A 19,011-nucleotide genomic window follows, 5' to 3' on the forward strand; every position below is an offset into this window, starting at 1 on the left:
AACAGCCGTAAATAAAGGTATCTTTCAAGACCTTCTCAAACTGAACCCCATAGCTATTGAACGAATACATAGATTGGGTCGTCCGTCCACAAATAAGAAACGACCTGTCATCCTGAGATTGTTCGATACAAGAGACAAAGCGTTAATTTTTAAACAATGCCACAAACTGAAGAACACTGCTATATCGATAAGTGAAGACTATTCGCGAAAAGTTCGAGAAGTTAGAAGGAAGCTGTGGGCAAGTGCGAAAGAAAACCGCGAGAAGAGTGATAAAGTTTCCTTAGATTTTGACAAATTATATATCAATAGGACAGCTTATATTTGGAGCGAGGAAACAAATGAAAGAATTCCTGTTCTAAAAAACGACGCAGAAAAACCCTACCACCCGACAACCCGTCGTCAGGCGCAACGCAGAAATAGGCACGAGAGTCGCCGATGATCCAGACAATGTATCAGAACTTTAGTGTTTAGAAATCTACGAACCCATCATCCACAGAAATTCAGTTTCAGCCAAGGGGAAACGTCTGCGTATCGTTAATTTTAATGCTCGTAGCGTGGTGAACAAGGTAGATTCCCTAGAAATTCACTTGCTACAACACGATCCTCACATCGCAGTCATAACGGAAACCTGGTTGCGCAGCGATATAACAAATGAACTTGTTTTTCCACCCCCTTTACAAAGTATTTCGTAAGGATAGACTATGCAGAGGCGGCGGTATAGCGGTTCTAGTTAAGATCAAATCGGAGCCACGCTTTTCGGTGATACTCCCGAGCTAGAGTACCTATGCATCAGGTTATCGTGCTGGGGTCAATGCTTTGTGCTGTTCGCATTTTACAGACCACCTGATGCCACACCAGATTACTTGAATAAACTTAAAGAGCACATGTCTCTCTACCAAAATAAGAAAATTTTACTGATCGGCGATCTTAACTTGCCTGGTATCAATTGGGAGCTCCTCCAAGCAAACAATAAGGCCGATGCAAATGCTAACATTATTTTTGACATTATGCTAACTCATGATCTTATTCAAGTGGTTAATGAACCCACGCGTGTGCAGGGGTCATCATGTTCTATATTAGATGTTATTTTTTTAAACCGAACCTTTTCCGAGCATACTGTGTCAATCGAAGAAGGCTTATCTGACCATTACCTTATTGCACTTTCCTTGCCCATTGTCAAAACTACTGTTCCTAAAACTTCCAATACCAAATGTTTTAAAGACTACACCAGAGCGGATGACGCCAGCATAGTCGACTACATGGAAACTTGTCTTACGCACTTTGCAGATAGTGGTAGTAATGTGTCTGCACTTTGGATCGCGTTTACTACAATGTGCAGGCATTGCATAGACACATTCATACCCACTAAAACTAAGAAAGTGAATAAGAGTACGCCTTGGATGACGCGTGGAATAATACAACTAAAGCGCAAAATCAAATGAATAAAAAAGAAGCATCCACGCACAGTCGTTATCACGGAACTCCAAAAACAGCTGTCATGCGCCGTGCGCGATTAAAAAAACTTTTATTTTTCCACAACATTGCCCAACTTTATAAAAAACGTACCAGATAAGTTTTGGGGATACCTTGGCAATAGCAAGAAGACTATTACGGAAATTGCAGTTAATGGAACCATTCTTAACGACTTGAATGCCATCACACAACATTTTAACACTTATTTTCATAGTGTATTCTCCCGTGCACAATCAGGCCCACCTTTCAGTTCTGCAGTGTTTGAAGAGCATGAGGCGAACTTTATATCTTACCATGGCATTGTGTCTATGTTACTCAATTTAAAAACCAAAACAACCCCTGGCCCTGACAACCTCCCGAATGTGTTTCTTAGGTGATACGCCAAAACTGTTGCCGAATTCTTAGTTGTATTATTCAGAGCATCTTTGTTAAGCGCGAAAGTGCCTGAAGATTGGAAGATGGCTCGAGTTGTTCCGGTCTTTAAGAAAGGCGATTGATTATTGCTTGAGAATTACCGCCCCATATCATTAACGTCATCTTGCTGCAAACTTTTCGAGCTCATAATCGCAACTAGCATTAATGAATCTTTAGATGAATACTCCATACTAACAAGTGCTCAACATGGCTTCAGAAAAGGTTGTTCCACTACTACACAATTAGTAACAATAATTGACTCAATTGCCAAAGCTTTGAATGCCAACGGTCAAATTGATGCAGTATTTTTGGACTTCAGTAAAGCATTCGATAGGGTAATTCACAGAAAGCTAATTTTAAAATTAAGGGACATTAATCTTCCGGACATCATAATTACCTGGATTACAGACTATCTGGATAATCGCCAAAAGTATGTTTCAGTTGATGATCACAACTCGGGATATCTACCAGTCAGTTCAGGTGTTGCCCAGGGCAGTGTCCTGGGTCCATTGCTCTTTCTTTTATATATTAATGACATTGTTACCGTCGTCAAACCAGGAACACAAATAAGGCTGTTTGCAGATGACTGCGTTGTATTCTGTACTATTAAGTCCGTGGATGATCAGAAGGAACTTAACTCTAGCTTGAATAATATATTTTTGTGGTGCGAATAATGGGGCATGGCTGCAAACATAGATAAAACTGTCTCTCTTTGCATAACGCATAAAAAGAATCCCCTGGAATACACATATCAAATGGGATCTGTTTCATTAAAGCAAGTTTAGAGTTACAAGTACCTTGGTGTAACATTCACTAATAAATTTTCTTGGAAATTTCACATTGACAATACATGTTCTTCCGCCTTTCGGAAGCTAACCTATCTGCGACACAAACTAAGAAATGCCCCTTCAAACGTTAAGCTACTCACTTACCTAACCTATATCCGGCCAAAACTTGAATATGCTTGCGTTGCATGGGATCCCTATACTAAAGTCAATGTTAACAAACTTGAGAGAATACAGAGAAAATCTGTTCATTTTATTTATTCTAAGTTCAAAAGTTCGGATTCCCTGTCAGAGTTGATGTTGGCTAACAATATTCCTTCGCTTGAACAAAGAAGAAAGAAACACAGGCTAGACTTTTTAGATAATCTAATTAATCACAAATTGGCTCTGGACCCTTCACTATATGTAAGTCATCTCTCCACTAGGTACACACGACACCATCGTTCAGATACACTGACACCTATCTATGCTAGGACAGACAGCTATAAGTTATCCTTTTTTCCCCCAAACTATTTCTGAATGGAATTCGCAGCCCACCTCTTACAACATGTGACTGTGTTTTATGTAAGTTTTTATTGTCTTGTTTTTTCTGTATAGAATGTGTTCTTCCTGTTGAATGAGCGGGGCAGGTCCTCGGCTCTCAAACTCCCTTGCCTTTGATGTGCGATTCCCTTGCCTTATTTTAGATCGTTCTGTTTGCACCATTATTTTATTTAGGTATTGCATTTTGATCTTTTTACTAAATGTTTCTGTGAGCAATATATCATTGTAAAGTCTATATATTTTATGAATGTATACGAACGTATCTTGTATATGTCTTGTACTCAATGTCTGCCCGTCCTGCAAGGACCACAATGTAGTCTGCAGTATGTACTTAATAAATAAATAAATAAATAAGTTTCCTAGGGCTATGTTTCTATTTTCAGCGATTTATCCAGAACTTTTTGAAATCGCTCGTCCTCTCACAGACCTCCTCAAAAAGGACACCACTTTTCATTGGGGACCCGACCAGGCTGCAGCATCTTCAACGCTTATCAGTCGCCTCATCAATCCACCCGTGTTGGGTCATTTTGATCCGCATGCCTACACAGAAGTTCACACTGATGCCAGCAGCCATGGCATTGGCGCTATCTTATCCCAACGACAGTGGGACACCAATCGCGTGATCACGTATACTAGCCGTCTTCTTTCAGCACCAGGGCACAACTATACTCCATAACAGAACGTCAATGCTTGGCCCTTGTTTGGTCCATTGATAAGTTCCACCCTCACCTATTCGGTCGGCATTTCACTGTCGTGATAGATCATCATGCCTTATGTTGACTATGAGACCCAACAGGCCGTCTTGGCCGCTGAGCTTTACGCCTACAAGAGTACACCTTTTCCGTGTCCTACAAATCTGGGCGGCTACATAAGGACGCCAACTGCCTCTCCCACTACCCTGTCGACCCTCCCAATGGCACCTAAACCGATACAGATATCTGCGTTTTGTCGATCTCAGACTTCGCGCTCACGTATCACTGACGAGCAGTGTCGTGACCCATATTCACGATCCATCATCGAACGCCTTGCCTCGGAGCAACAGGACGTTTCCCTCCATATGTTTGTTTCCAAGATGGGACCTTATACAGGCACAATATGAATTCACATGGTGCTAAACTGCTTCTTGTCGTGCCCCAGCATCTGCGCTCGACAATTCTCTCGCAGTTACACGATGTGCCCACTGCCGGTCATTTGGGTGTCTCCCGTACAAACGACCGTGTGTGCAGGCAATTTTTCAGGCCTGGGCTATATCACTCCGTGCAAAGCTGCGTCGCTGCCTGCGAACTTTGCCAACACCACAAGAAGCCTCCACTGTCTCCTATTGGGCACCTCAGCCTATAGATATCCCCAGTGAGCCATTTTACCACATCGGCCTGGACCTCCTTGGCCCATTTCCAACTTCATCCTCGGGCAACAATTGGGTGGCCGTTGTGACGGACTATACTGCGCGTTATGCCATAACACGGGCACTCCCTACGAGCTGCAGAACTGATGTGGCTGATTTTCTCCTTCATGAAGTGATCCTACATCATGTTGCCCCACGTCAGCTACTCACTGATAGAAGCTGCTGTTTTCTTTCTAAGGTTGTCGACAACCTTCTTCGCTCTTGCTGCATGTCCCACAAGTTCACGACGGCTTACCACCCACAAGCAAACGGACTTACCGAGCATCTCAACCGTACACTCACGGACATGCTCTCCATGTACGTATCCGATGATCACCGGGATCGGGACTGCACTTTACCCTTTGTGACATTTGCGTACAATTCTTTGCGTCACGATATTACTGGTTATTCTCCATTCTATCTACTATATGGCCGTGCCCTACTTCCGCCTCTTGACTCGCTGCTCCCTTCTGATGCCACCACTACCACGTTCTAAGCTCACGACGCCATTGTTCGTGCAGCCACAGCACGTCACATTGCCCGTGACCATCTTCTGGGGTCTCAGACTAGCCGAAAGCACCGTTACGACAATGGTTGTCGAGACGTTCATTTCAGCCCTGAATCACTTGTCCTGCTTTGGTTACCTTCCCATTGCGTCGGCCTTTGCGAAAAACTGCTGCCGCGATACGTCAGGCCATACCGAGTCCTTCGCCAAGTCACCAACCTCACATGAGATATCATTTGTGACTTCGACGTCTTCTACCCCACCAACTGATATAGTGCACATTTCGCGACTAAAGCCCTATAACTCGCACATTGATTCGACACCCTAAGAAGCATCGAGACGATGCTTCTGCCGTCGGGTGTTAATGTCACGTACGAGTTTGTGCCGCTGTGGACAAAAGGACGTTGTGAGGTGAAGAGGAGGCTGAAGTGTCTCGACGATCGGTAGATGGTGTTACCCTGACTACTGAGCTACAACCACGTAACTGTATATATTGTAAATACATACATTTTCTCCCCTGTAACAATATGTTAGAATTGACTAATTTACTAGTTTTAAAGGGGGGAATATGTTGTATATTTAGTTCTTGTTTTTATTTCAATGTGAATGCGACCAGGGGGCTAAAGTGATCTATCTATACGTGTGCAATATTAGATAAAACCAGAGTTCAACCCTTGCCATGACTTTCATGTTCCCCACTAGCACTCAAGAGCAGCTCACGTCGTCACTGGGTCATTCCACGCCAACTGTCCCAACCTTGGCGCTCGACCATCAGCGTTTTCTTCGAAAAAAATTGAGGACTATCTATTTAAAGCAAGAAGTCTTTCTGTAAAACATTTTTGCGAAAAAAAAAATTTCAGCCCCGCTAGGAACTTGTGAAATTTTTCAGAAAGCTCGAAAGTATGGGTTGTAAAACGCATTGTCAAAAAATTTTTTCTTCTTAAATTAGGCGCGCACACAATTTTTCATTGAGAATTAAGATAGGCTTTCCACTTAAAAAAGGTTTTATCGATCTTTACATTTCCGTGACTTTTTTATACGGCACTAAGTATGCAAAATTTGGTGCATATTGGGATTTTTTTTGCAGAAAGACAACTTTTACCGGAAGGTTATATTTCAATGTAGCTAATTGGCAGCAAGTTGTACTCTAAGTGAAAAATAATTTGGGACGAATATAACGTGAAATGGCTTGTACAGCTGGCGACAAAGTTGCAAAAAAGTTAATTTTAGCATATGTTCAGACGTAAATTTAGCATTGAGGTGGTCGGGATAAAAATACGCTACATAGTGTATTTATTAGAAAAACACATTGTCTACAAACTGAGAAAGTTTTATCAAATTACTTTTTGTTTTAAGCAAGAAAAGAATTTTTGAATTTGTGTTATGCCGGTCCGTGCGCTTGCACGTGTTTCCCCTTCGTAGGTAAGCGTCCTAGCGGTAAGTAGGACTTGCGTGGACGCAAAACTTCCTGAGTCGATGGAGGAACATCTAGACAGGATAATCATCTCCTCAAGTGTTTATTTGAATGCTTTATTAGAAATTATTAGCCTAGCCAATGAAAAACGCGAGCCCCAATAGAACGCATTTAACCGGATGTCGCCGTACACCGATGGCCTGCACAGCGTCGTCACGCGGCATCGGAAAGTTACGCCGGTGAATACAGAGTGCAGTTATGTGCACTACGATTTAGAAATGGACGAAAAATTTGTGATTAAAAAAAGAATTTGTTGCTTTATTACGGCAAATATGTAGCAAATATCAGCCAACACAATCGTGTTCTAGCGACCATGTTTCTTCTAGAAAAAACAAGTAGCAGACGAAACTCTACGATGCTCTAGTAGGCAGACGTACTAGCAGACATCCTTGGATCATTGCAAAGGAAGGCTGTGAAATTTTCCGAGTGGTGGATATCTCCTGTGTGGCTTGCACATTGAGCAAAGGCGGCTCTTCAGTCGGTGATATGTAGCAGTTGTGCCATTGGAGAAGCTCTGTTCATGACATTACCTGTACTTGTCACACTTTTGTGAAGGCCCTTCTATTTTGTCATGGAAGCGCCTACTCTTCCTTCGGCACCATGCTACGAGGGCGCTAACGAAGGTATGTTTTTTCTTTCGGAGAAACCTACACTATTGAACACACGACTTTATTCTTAATCTATGGTAATCGAGGGAACTTCATAGCGTAGCGATGACTTTCGTTTACTAGCACCCAAACAATCGCTATTTGTTTGAAGTGGTCTATGTCGAGCGTCGAGGTTTCATTTCTTCAGCATTCGCGTATGTATTACTTTGTGAAACCAGCATATAAAATCCGGAATGCCCTAAAGACCAAAAGCGACCAGACACTGAATACGTACTTTATATCGATTGCTTGTTCTTGTTTTTAAGAGTCCACTAAGGATATTTTTAATAAATGAGAGCATCATGTTAATGGAGTGACATAAAATGAGTGACATAAAGTTAGTGAAGTATGTTGTGTATTGATCACATAGTTACGCTAAATATAGTAAGTATGACTGGCATAGCAGTGGACCAATGAGAAAAAATAGAAGCCTGAGAGCACATAGTCAAAAGCTCATTTTCAAATAATCACGTTTTTATTTAGGGACCAGGCTTATTGGCCTCTCCGTTACAATTTTCTTCACTATGGCTACTATGGCATTTATTTTGTGGTTTATTTTTTCAGACAGTACTGCAACCACACGCGCCTATTTTGTTACCCAAACAGATGGAACTTTTGTTTCATATAGTACACTAGTCTATACACATAATTGCCTGTAATTGCACATGTAATTACGTAGCCATTCGTGATTACTTCATATCACGGGAAGGGGTGCAGTGCATGAACAGAAAACGCAGAGTAGAAGGAGTACACTAAACACATTTGCATACCGTCTTTGTGCATGGCCCACCTCTTAGTATGAACGGATGCACAACTAGCCAATTAGATGTATTGCTGGACTCTTCAATTAGTAGCATGCCAATAAGAATGCCTGCCAATAAAGACGCGCTCTTGTCTAAGAGTACCTTTCTGAATCCAGGTGTTAAATATTATTAATGCATTCAATGTATATGTAAATTACATGAACTGAGTAGTTATATTGCACTCGTATCCGTAGCAGAGGGACGCAGCTTAGTGTCTATGGCATTGTTCAGTTGAGCTCAATCAATGTCTTGCTTTCGAGCCCCGCTGTAGAGTCTGCATTTCAGTGAAGGCAATATGCAAGAGCACTCGTGCAGTTGGTCGAAATTATTGAGTACTACCCCTACCGCACGCCCCACAATCAAGTCGTTGTTACTGCATGTAGCCATGTCTTTTAGCAAGGTTTTCGGCAGACTGATGACTCGTTAGGTTCTGTCACGAGACTTCACGTGCTACTGAAGTCAAAAGCGATCATAACTTTGTCTCGTATTCGCTGAATAAAAAGAGCGAGTAGATAAATATATCATAAAATTATACACGTCACTGTTTCTTTTCACAGGTGTTTCGCTTCCACCGTGCTCCCTCGGACCTAATGGATGCCACAAAATAACCCAGACTAAGCAGAAGTACTTAGTCAATGTTGAGGACCTCACCGAGCCGCAACGCCGCTTACTTACTCTTCGAGCAAAGCAGAAGCAAGGCATCGAAACAGTGTGTGGCCATCATTACATGGTGTACTTAAAGAAGTACACGTCGCTTATAGCATCAAAATGGTGCTCAAATCCATTTCTGGAGCATACAAAGAATTTCCGGGGGACTTCAGTGATCACAATGTCTCTTGTGAACATGCAACCATCCTTGGGATTAATTCCAGGAGAGAGGCTCTGTCAGCGCTGTCTCCGTCGTTGTTACCACTCAAGACCAAGAGAAACCCCAGAGCAACAATCGCTGGGAGTTGATGTGCAAGTTGAAGCTCAGGCAGCAGAGTCTCCAGAGGATGACCGACCGGTGATAATTCCAGATGCAGTCAACGAGGCTCTCGTAGCCGTAGGTGCGAGCCCTCTTAGAAGAAAACGGGCATGGGGGCGCAGAGAGTTTTATGTACAGAACAAAGCAAAAAAACTGCGAATGAATTTGAAGGAAACAATGCGCACCTATCTTGGTCTCAGCGAGACATCCACAGCAGTGAAGGAAACAGAACAAGACATTCTTCTCGATGACTACGTGTCATTGATGAATGAACTAAAGACCAAATTCATGCAAGATGGCCCCCGACAAAATAAAATCCAGATTCTAACATTGGCTCCGCAATCCTGGTCGCGGAATAAAATTATGAGCTTCTTTGGCGCGTCTGAGCGACAGGTACGTGAGGCATTGAAACTCAAGTCCAATTCCGGAGTCCTGAGCGTGCCGCCACCGAAGAAAGGTCGGCCTTTAAGCAAAGAAGTTACTTGTTCAATCCAACAATTCTATGAGGATGAGTCAGTGTCCCACTGCCTTCCGGGAAAAAAAGACGTGCTGCGTGGTCGTCAAAAGCGTTTGCTGTTAATGAATTTAAAAGAAATGTTCAAGAATTGGAAGGAAACATCAAAAATGACTTGCGGTTTTTCTACGTTTGCCAGCCTTCGACCCGCACATTGCGTGTTAGCAGGAGGATGTGGCACACACACCGTATGCGTCTGTATGCAGCATCAAAATTTTAAGCTTATGCTCCACGCTTCTGGATTGAGAGAGACCTGTGAGGAGCTACTGGGAACAACAGTGTGCCAACTGGACAGTGAGCCGTGCATGTTAGACGACTGCAGCAGTTGTCCAGGAACAAAGCACATCGAAACTCTGCTCAAGAACAGCTTGAATCTTGACGCCGAGCAGAACGAAAGCATAGTGGTTAAACAGTGGGTGAGCGGAACGCGGTGCAGACTCGAATCACTTCTGCTTTCTTTTGATGAGTTCTTCGAAAGGTTCTTGGAGATTTGATGAAATGAGCGCTACGAATACGCGGACGAAAGAACACATGTACGACAGACAAGGCGCTTCGACAAGACACATGTACGACATGTACGACAGACAAGATGCTGAAGAAACTTAAAGGTCACCATTTTGTTAATAAACAGCAAGCACACTATTTTAGACAGTTGAAAGCAAAGCTAAGCAACAATGAAGCAGTCGTGGTAATGGATTTTGCCGAAAATTATCATTTCATAGTACAGGATGCGCCACAGCAGTTTCACTGGGTCAATATGCAGGCATCGTTGCATCCAGTAGTTATTTATTATCGAGCCACGGAAGGCAGTTGTGATCCAGTTTCCATCATGTCCTTCGTTGTGATTTCTGACAGTCTCGATCACGACACAACTTCCGTCTTTGCGTTCCAAGAAGCAATACTAAAAATAGTCAGACAAGATTTTCCTGCAATCACCCACATTCACTATTTTTCCGATGGGGCTGCTTCTCAATACAAAAACAGAAAGAACTTCATCAATCTTTGCCACCACAAAACAGATTTTGAAATTTCAGCAGAGTGGAACTTTTTCGCTACTTCACATGGAAAGAGTGCTTGTGACGGTGTAGGAGGAACAGTGAAACGTTTAGCAGCGAAAGCAAGCCTACAAAGACCGTATGAAGATCAGATTTTGACACCGCACCAGCTCTTCACGTGGACACGAAATAATATTCTCGGCATCAGGGCAATATGGGTACCAAAAAACGCTATTGATACAACAAAGCTACTCCTCGCCGAAAGGTACAAGCATGCGGTTCCCATCAAGAATACTCGCAAGTACCACTACTTCAAGCCCACATCAAAGCATGCTCTTCAAGTTGGTCTGACTTCATGCTCAAAATTGAAGGAAATCATTATGGATGGATGAAAAACTTTATTAAAGGAAATCATTATCTCCAGAGAAAATCTGTCTGCTTGAATAGTTCGTCGTCCACACACGATGGTTTGAGCGCGTTTGCAAAAGGAGCAGTTCGCCATGAACCAAAGCAGTGCACAATCACCTGAGTACGTTGTCGCACTTATTTGTCTTAAATGCGCTGCACACCACAGGCCAATTTATTTTTTCTGTGGTCTCTTTTCCATGTGAGAGAAGTTGTCCACCCTGGGAGGCGCATTTGTTATTGCAAGACCTCGGATGCCATGGAGGAAAGAAACAAAACACGAGTGGCTCGACGTCACGTTTTTGAAGCCCGAAGTGCACCCATGTTGGTGTGCTATCTTCCTTTGCGCCTCCAATCAGTGGTTCTGCAGCTCGACGGAGCAGATGGGCGCGAAGTTTGAACTTGCATTGTTACGAAGCGCCGGAAGTGTGTGCTGCCGACGCGGGTCAAAACAATGCCTACGAAACTTCTCCAGCAGTTTTAGCGAAGCAGACGCTCTTGTTTTTTCCGTGGCACGTTGAAGAAGACGACGAAGACCCGCGCCTTTATTGCTTGAGTGTATATGTTGCTGGCTGACACTCACCCTCACAGACCCAAACACAACTTTCATGCTTACACACCACACTCCAAATGCAGCTTTTTCCGTGAACAAAATCTGCTGCGAAAAAGACACCGGCGGAAAAATCTTATCTAACTTTTCAGAGACCGAGAACAGCAGCAAAAGCTTCGGGAGTGCAGTTGCTATGGCAATGTTGACATATGGGGTACCTAACCCAATGCTCCTTTGTGAAAAACAGCTCGTGACTTCCGCCACACTCTCTCCAATACGTTCATGCTGGTCGGCGTCTCTCCTGGGTTACCTCCATGTCGGATGCAATAAACAATTTCGAAATTAATAGCACGCGTTTTTTTTATTCCTGCCTTCCGACATATGAAAGAATGAGTGCGACCACTCAAAACAGGCATATACGAAAAGACTATTAAGCAGAACCGCGAAGAAAAGTATCTGATGCCCTTCTTATTCTATAACGCAAAAGTGGGACAGTCGAAACTGTAATCCTTCTGGAGGCGGATCTGCACGAGTATTTCCACGCTTCAGCATATATAGTGTGACTTCTCTGGCAGATGTCACCAATAAAAGTTCTGATGTTTTGCTAGAGCCAGTACAGAAATACATGGTAGCTGTAGGTACCGGAAATGTTTGCACTTGAAATCTCCCTCCTTTTATTTAAACCAATTATTGCGGCCTGCTAATGCCTAAGAGACGTCATTCTTACGTTATTCTGAACATTGCTGCAAGAAGACCATCAGGGGAAGTGCAAACATTTAAACATACGATGTTTCGTGTGAAAAAATATAATGCATCTGAGGAGCATATGAGCGTGTTTTAGGATTATAGCCGCAACCTTTTTACAGTCGATAACTCGAACGAGCCTTCCCATTTTTTTTCTTCAGTTATAGCAGACTGGATGTTAAATCCTGCGCTTCACAAAGGTCAGCGCACTGCCTCATTCGGTCTGAATTTAACATTTAACTACAAGAAACACAGAGAGGGTGAGCTACTAAACGTCTTTATTTATTTTCATCATCTTTTTGAATGCAGTATGAACTTGAGCATGCCAAAACATTTAATGCCGAGTCGACATCACTCCTTTAACATCATTGCCAACATGGTCGCTAGAACACGATTGTGTTGGCTGATATTTGCTACATATTTGCCGTAATAAAGCAACAAATTCTTTTTTTAATCACAAATTTTTCGTCCATTTCTAAATCGTAGTGCACATAACTGCACTCTGTATTCACCGGCGTAACTTTCCGATGCCGCGTGACGACGCTGTGCAGGCCATCGGTGTACGGCGACATCCGGTTAAATGCGTTCTATTGGGGCTCGCGTTTTTCATTGGCTAGGCTAATAATTTCTAATAAAGCATTCAAATAAACACTTGAGGAGATGATTATCCTGTCCAGATGTTCCTCCATCGACTCAGGAAGTTTTGCGTCCACGCAAGTCCTACTTACCGCTAGGACGCTTACCTACGAAGGGGAAACACGTGCAAGCGCACGGACCGGCATAACACAAATTCAAAAATTCTTTTCTTGCTTAAAACAAAAAGTAATTTGATAAAACTTTCTCAGTTTGTAGACAATGTGTTTTTCTAATAAATACACTATGTAGCGTATTTTTACCCCGACCACCTCAATGCTAAATTTACGTCTGAACATATGCTAAAATTAACTTTTTTGCAACTTTGTCGCCAGCTGTACAAGCCATTTCACGTTATATTCGTCCCAAATTATTTTTCACTTAGAGTACAACTTGCTGCCAATTAGTTACATTGAAATATAACCTTCCGGTAAAAGTTGTCTTTCTGCAAAAAAAATCCCAATATGCACCAAATTTTGCATACTTAGTGCCGTATAAAAAAGTCACGGAAATGTAAAGATCGATAAAACCTTTTTTAAGTGGAAAGCCTATCTTAATTCTCAATGAAAAATTGTGTGCGCGCCTAATTTAAGAAGAAAAAATTTTTTGACAATGCGTTTTACAACCCATACTTTCGAGCTTTCTGAAAAATTTCACAAGTTCCTAGCGGGGCTGAAATTTTTTTTTTTCGCAAAAATGTTTTACAGAAAGACTTCTTGCTTTAAATAGATAGTCCTCAATTTTTTTCGAAGAAAACGCTGATGGTCGAGCGCCAAGGTTGGGACAGTTGGCGTGGAATGACCCCACTATAGAAGAAAGGTAGCAAGGTAGTATACCTAGTCAAGATGTCACACTTTCATGACAAGCTGCAATGAAACAAATGAACAGCACCTCTGTATCGTGCTTTTTCCATTCAGTTCTATTTTATGCTTTAAAAAATAAGCCAAGCTAGCAGTCCTACAACAAGTAAAATCCACAACACCTGGCTTGTTGAGGCAGCATACTACACTTGGCTAAAAATTTTATGTTGTGCCCACAGTGCCTTACAATGTAATTGACAATGAGAGCTGTAAAAGCTTAAAGACACCAAACATGTGTGTCACAATTGTGCAGAACCATGGCTCAACCCCACAGAAGTGGAGTTCTTGCAAAAGATAATTCAAACAAACAGAGGTATGTTAATATAAGAAATTTTGAATAAAATTTGAATAATCTTTGCTATTCAATTCATACTTGATGTACCCATCCAAAGCTGTCAAATATATATATTTTTTTTATTGGATAACAGAAGGCATAAGAAGAGTTGTTGCAGTCAGCAAGAAGAAAGACAAGTGCAGACTCTTCCGAATATTTTTTCTTCTGAAGCGTCGTGGTTTCTGCACATAGGCAACAGTTGCTGAGCGAACACATTGATGTCACTTCTTTACAATAGTTTCCAGTCGTTAAATAGGCATGCCTCTCCTTGTTCAGCCAATAAAATTGTTTTCTTGATTTAGGCAAAGCAATTTATTACCTGGTCAATCTTAACATGCTGGGTTCCTCGAAAACAATATGTGCTAACCCGGCTACTTTCACGAACACAGCACTTCACTATACATGTGTGCATGTGAAAACCATAGTCTTATAGCTATCAGTGTCGGAGCACTAGATACAATCAGATTTCAATTGTCTCCCAGTTAGAAGCTCCTCAGTGGACTTGACTTCCAGCTGTTCATGGGAATTCCATATATAATTTAAGTGAAGTCAATAAGCCTTTTTTGCTAAAGGGACACTACACAACCTGCATTATTCACATTTGTTATATGTTGCAAACCATCGCTATTTGATTCAATATTCGAAGGCAGTTTCTCTCAAATATTTATATTGAATCTGATTCAGAAATTAAGCTATTTGAACACCCCAGAAAAAAAAAGAAACATTGAACAGTTGCTCAAATACACAGACATGCTGTCCTGTTGAAGCAGCGAACAAGTGGCTGTCTTGTCCACTTCCACTCTATCTACCTCTGTCACAAACAAAATAAGAGACCTTTTATCTACCAGTGCATACCAAAATAAACGCATGCTACATATTCAGTGCCTTGCGAATGAAAATGGCAGCTGACCTTTATAGATTACTAAGAAGCTTACAGAATTTTTCTTCGTTACAGAATTTTGTTTGGCGGGTAATTAAAATCAATTCTCAGTCCCCAGAAAAGTAGAATTAATGAAAGCCTACTGCATTCTGGCAATGTATGTAAGACTGAGACAGCTGTTAATGGCCTCCGCAAGAACACTGGCACAGGTTTCACTGTGAGCCAGCCATTAGAGGCACCTGGCTGGCTCACAGAAGGGCAGCACCAAGATCCCACTCACCTGCAATGACTGTGTTGATGCACTCATAAAGCAGGGACATTGCAGAAGTGCTGAAACGAGCAGGCAAATCAATGTATTGCCATGAACATTGATGGCTGGCATTTTACAAAAGCTCCAAAACCCACGTTATAATGCAAGACCATTAAAAACTGATTTTGCTAAATGTTTTACGCTGACAATCTCTTCCGTTTATATAAACCTTTCCGTACCACAGTAAATAAAAATCCTACCAAATTTCCCAGAAATGTTCTAGAATTGCCACATGCAGGCAGCTATGTTTCCCATCAAAGTGTTCAAGCATCCCCGAATAGAGAGAAAAACAAAATACAATAGTATCTTAAGACTGGCAAACGCCACCATCTGGTTACAAGGACTGCAACCAGAAGCCGTCTTACAAATATAATCGTCACAGATTTCCACTGTGAAGTATGTTTGCTTGTGACAGCTACATTGATCGTCGACTATATTGGTAGAAATTAGTGATGATTGTGAATGTCGGCAGTACCCGCCGTAGTGGCGTAGTGGTTTTGGCATTGCACTGCTAAGCCCGATGGCTCAGAATCAAATCCAGGTCACAGTGGCTGCATTTTGAAGGGGAAAAAATGCAGAAACGCCCGTGTGCCATGCATTGGGTATACATTAAAGAACCCCAGGCAGTCGAAATTAACCTGGAGTCCTCCGTTACTGTGTGCCTCATAATCATATTGTGGTTTTGGCACATAAAATCCCAGAAATTATTATTGTGAGCGGTAGAGAAAGGGTTGATCCTTGCAGTAGTGATATATGTTGTGCTTCAAAAAGTTAGTACTATACAAAGTAAACGTGCCTTCAAGAACCGATGGACCTTTGTGCAGGGTACAGATTTTCAAATGTGCACTCATGATACTTTGCAATGTGCATAGGCATCTGCAATAAAAATTTTACAGCAAGATATGTGGCGCAAACGCACTTTGTCAAAACGTTTAAACAAATATTATCCAGCAAAGGCCACAAGGAAGATGTGCTCTGCAAAACTGGCACAGTCAAGTTCTATTAAACTTTTGCATAGTTATGAAAATCAGCTGGTTTATCTGGCAGGTAGAATTTTTAAAAGCAACAGAAAAAGGTCCAGGCTTGCTGTCTCTTCTCTCTCACAATAGATTTTTCAACACTAGCTGTCACAAGCACTTAAAAAAGATACTTCCCAGTGCAGTGCAGTAACATGCTTGAATACCTTGGCAGCATTGGTGAGAGTGGAAAACAGCACTTCTAGAACGCTAGCGCACACAGAGTCCAGCCTGTACCACTCTTGGACACACCCATCAAACACCACTGACAAAATCCTTGCATACCTCAGTGAAATCACTGCTGACTGCACAGCTGCTTATGGTGTGCCTGACGCCACTGCTCCTAACTGGACCAGAAACTTCCCTTTGACACTGTCAAAAGTACATTGGCATCTACCCACTCCCCCCATGACCGAAAACAGCTGTGCACTTGGCAAGTGTTTGCTCTCAAGTGGAAAGTTGGGTTCTATTGGGTTCCTGTTTTGCTAGCTAGTGCACTCCTCATCCTAACCATGCTGCATGTAGCCAATGTGAAAGTGTGTGAGCACCGATTGGCAGAGGCCAAATTATCTAATCCATGACATTTTCGGGATTTAACTAACGAGAAACTCAGTTGATGGAAATGCACTGCCACCACCAGCTTAAAGTGCTGAACAGAAGTCCACTGTCATGAGTTAGTGCAAATGCTCTGGCAGATTTCCAGAATTTAGGTGGCCTATCAGTTAATGGGAAGTTTTTGAATTGTGTTCAAGTATTGCACAACACAGAATCAGTTACTCATTGAATTTATGATAATACAAAGTACACACTGTCATTGTAGATACGCTCATCAAAGCCAAGCATTTAAAGGGCCCTGCAACACTTGTCTCAGCCAGATTATATCTGAATGCATAGCTTACAGATGTTATTGGCAATCACAGAGTTCTTTTCAGTTCCTATGCAATGCTGCCATTCCTTATTCTACACTGGAGATGGTGATGGAGTATTGTTTTTGATTGACAACACATAATCACCACAACTTCAGATTTTCACTTTCCGAACAGTGTTACAATAGATACAATAATATATACATCTATGTGACACTACGGTATGGGCAGCCAAAACTACAATTTCCTAAGCCAATGGCAGCACAGTGTAATCAATGGAGGGAGCAGCTGTACATTGTGTGCCACATAAATGGGAGTGCCAGGTGTGTATGACTCTTCCTGCTATTCTGCTGGCTGATTTGCACTCAAATTTTGCACGGAAGTAGGATTTTGCAAAGGGTGTGCGAATATCAAAATTTTAAACTATATAGCATCGAATATTGAATAATGATATGCACATGCGCTTATTAGCATGTTGGTTTATTTTAACATGTTGTAACATTGCAATTGCAACGTCATTAGTAAAAAAAATTAGACTAGTAAGCCGCTATACTAAAAGATTGTGTATTTGGCTCATGTTAGCTTTGGAAAATTGAGTAATTTTTGCTAGTTGTCTGTTCTCGCCAACTTGTGCCTTATTATACCACATCAATTTCCTGTAAACTCCGAGGCATTTGACTCTGTACCAGTGGTCACTGATCGCATTTGCTGTGAAGCAATAAGCTCAGGTAGGGGGGTGGAACCAAGTAGTAAGTAAATTTCCAATAGAGTGCACCCTCGCTGTTCACAAACCCATGTTCCTTGCTACTGAGAGGTTGGCTTTCCTGCACAGCTTGGATGGCCAGTGGCTAAGCGTGTTTTAAAGGATAAATTTCGTCAGCAGCATGACCTCATTGCAAAATTCAGCACAAAACCAGACATATTTTCTTAGATAGAAATAAATGCTAATAAGTATTTATTACTTATTACACACAGCCAGAAAGAAATTCGATTTATTTCAAATATTTATATCCAATCAAATACACAAAATTTTTCGAATATATACCTAGTTTTCTAATCGAATATGAATATTAACAATATAACATTCGATAATATTCTAAATTTCCAAATATTTGCACACCCATAATATTGCAGCAGTAACTTTAGTTCAATCCCTCCCCGCTTCCCCCATTTTGTCCACAATAAACCTGAACTGGGCATCGCCTGTGCCGACACCACTCGAAATGTGTCGATTTCATTGCAACGATGCAGTAGCGCCTACTATTGCTGCAAAAGTGAGCACAGTGTTTTTGCCATAGCAGCGACAGATGGCACTACCATTTTGTTGCTACAGAAAATGTTCTGAGTGACACTGCCACAGACGACACCAGCTCAGATTTACAGAGGACACAACTAGTAAGTAATGACCAAAAGTATGACAATAAACTAAAGTCCCTGCAAAATGCTACCTCTGTGCGAAACATGATCTGGAAGAGTCGTGTATGCCTGGAACTAATATTTACACAAGTCAGTAGCTGAAGATGTTGCACTTTTGATACCTCACCTTTCTTTCATGGCTGATTAGAGGGCCCTTCACCAAGTCCAATTGCAAATTTTGGTTATAACATTGGCAGTTGTAAGGCGCTGTCGAGGGAGTTTTTCTAATTGATTCATTAATGGACGAGACGGAAGAAATTAACTGCCCTGTTACCATGCTGCCAGACACTATCCCTTTGCTTCGACGTCCGCGAGGTATGTTTCTTCTTTGCCTTCTTTGCACAGCGTACTTCCAGTGGCTGCATGTCATGTTCCACATTGAATGGCATAACAAAGTCATTTCATGGTAAGTGACGTAACAGGAAGTATGTTTTACATAGAGGCATTTGCGCGTGACTGACTCTCTAGCTGGGAGCGGGGATCCCTAAAAAAA

General features: G+C 41.9%; 1 protein-coding gene across 5 annotated transcripts in view; it reads right to left on the bottom strand.

Annotated features, from left to right (window-relative positions):
- The window catches only part of g (adaptor-related protein complex 3, delta 1 subunit-like garnet), a 354,723-nt gene that overhangs the window by 293,461 nt on the left and 42,251 nt on the right, over positions 1-19,011 (bottom strand). For all 5 annotated transcript variants that reach the window (XM_070524729.1, XM_065441037.2, XM_065441036.2 and 2 more), the window contains one exon: positions 15,191-15,240. In XM_070524729.1, the coding sequence (XP_070380830.1) occupies positions 15,191-15,240 (50 nt within the window). The remainder of the gene's footprint in view (positions 1-15,190; positions 15,241-19,011) is intronic.

Source organism: Dermacentor albipictus, chromosome 9 (assembly GCF_038994185.2).
Source record: "Dermacentor albipictus isolate Rhodes 1998 colony chromosome 9, USDA_Dalb.pri_finalv2, whole genome shotgun sequence".
NCBI lineage: Eukaryota > Metazoa > Arthropoda > Arachnida > Ixodida > Ixodidae > Dermacentor > Dermacentor albipictus.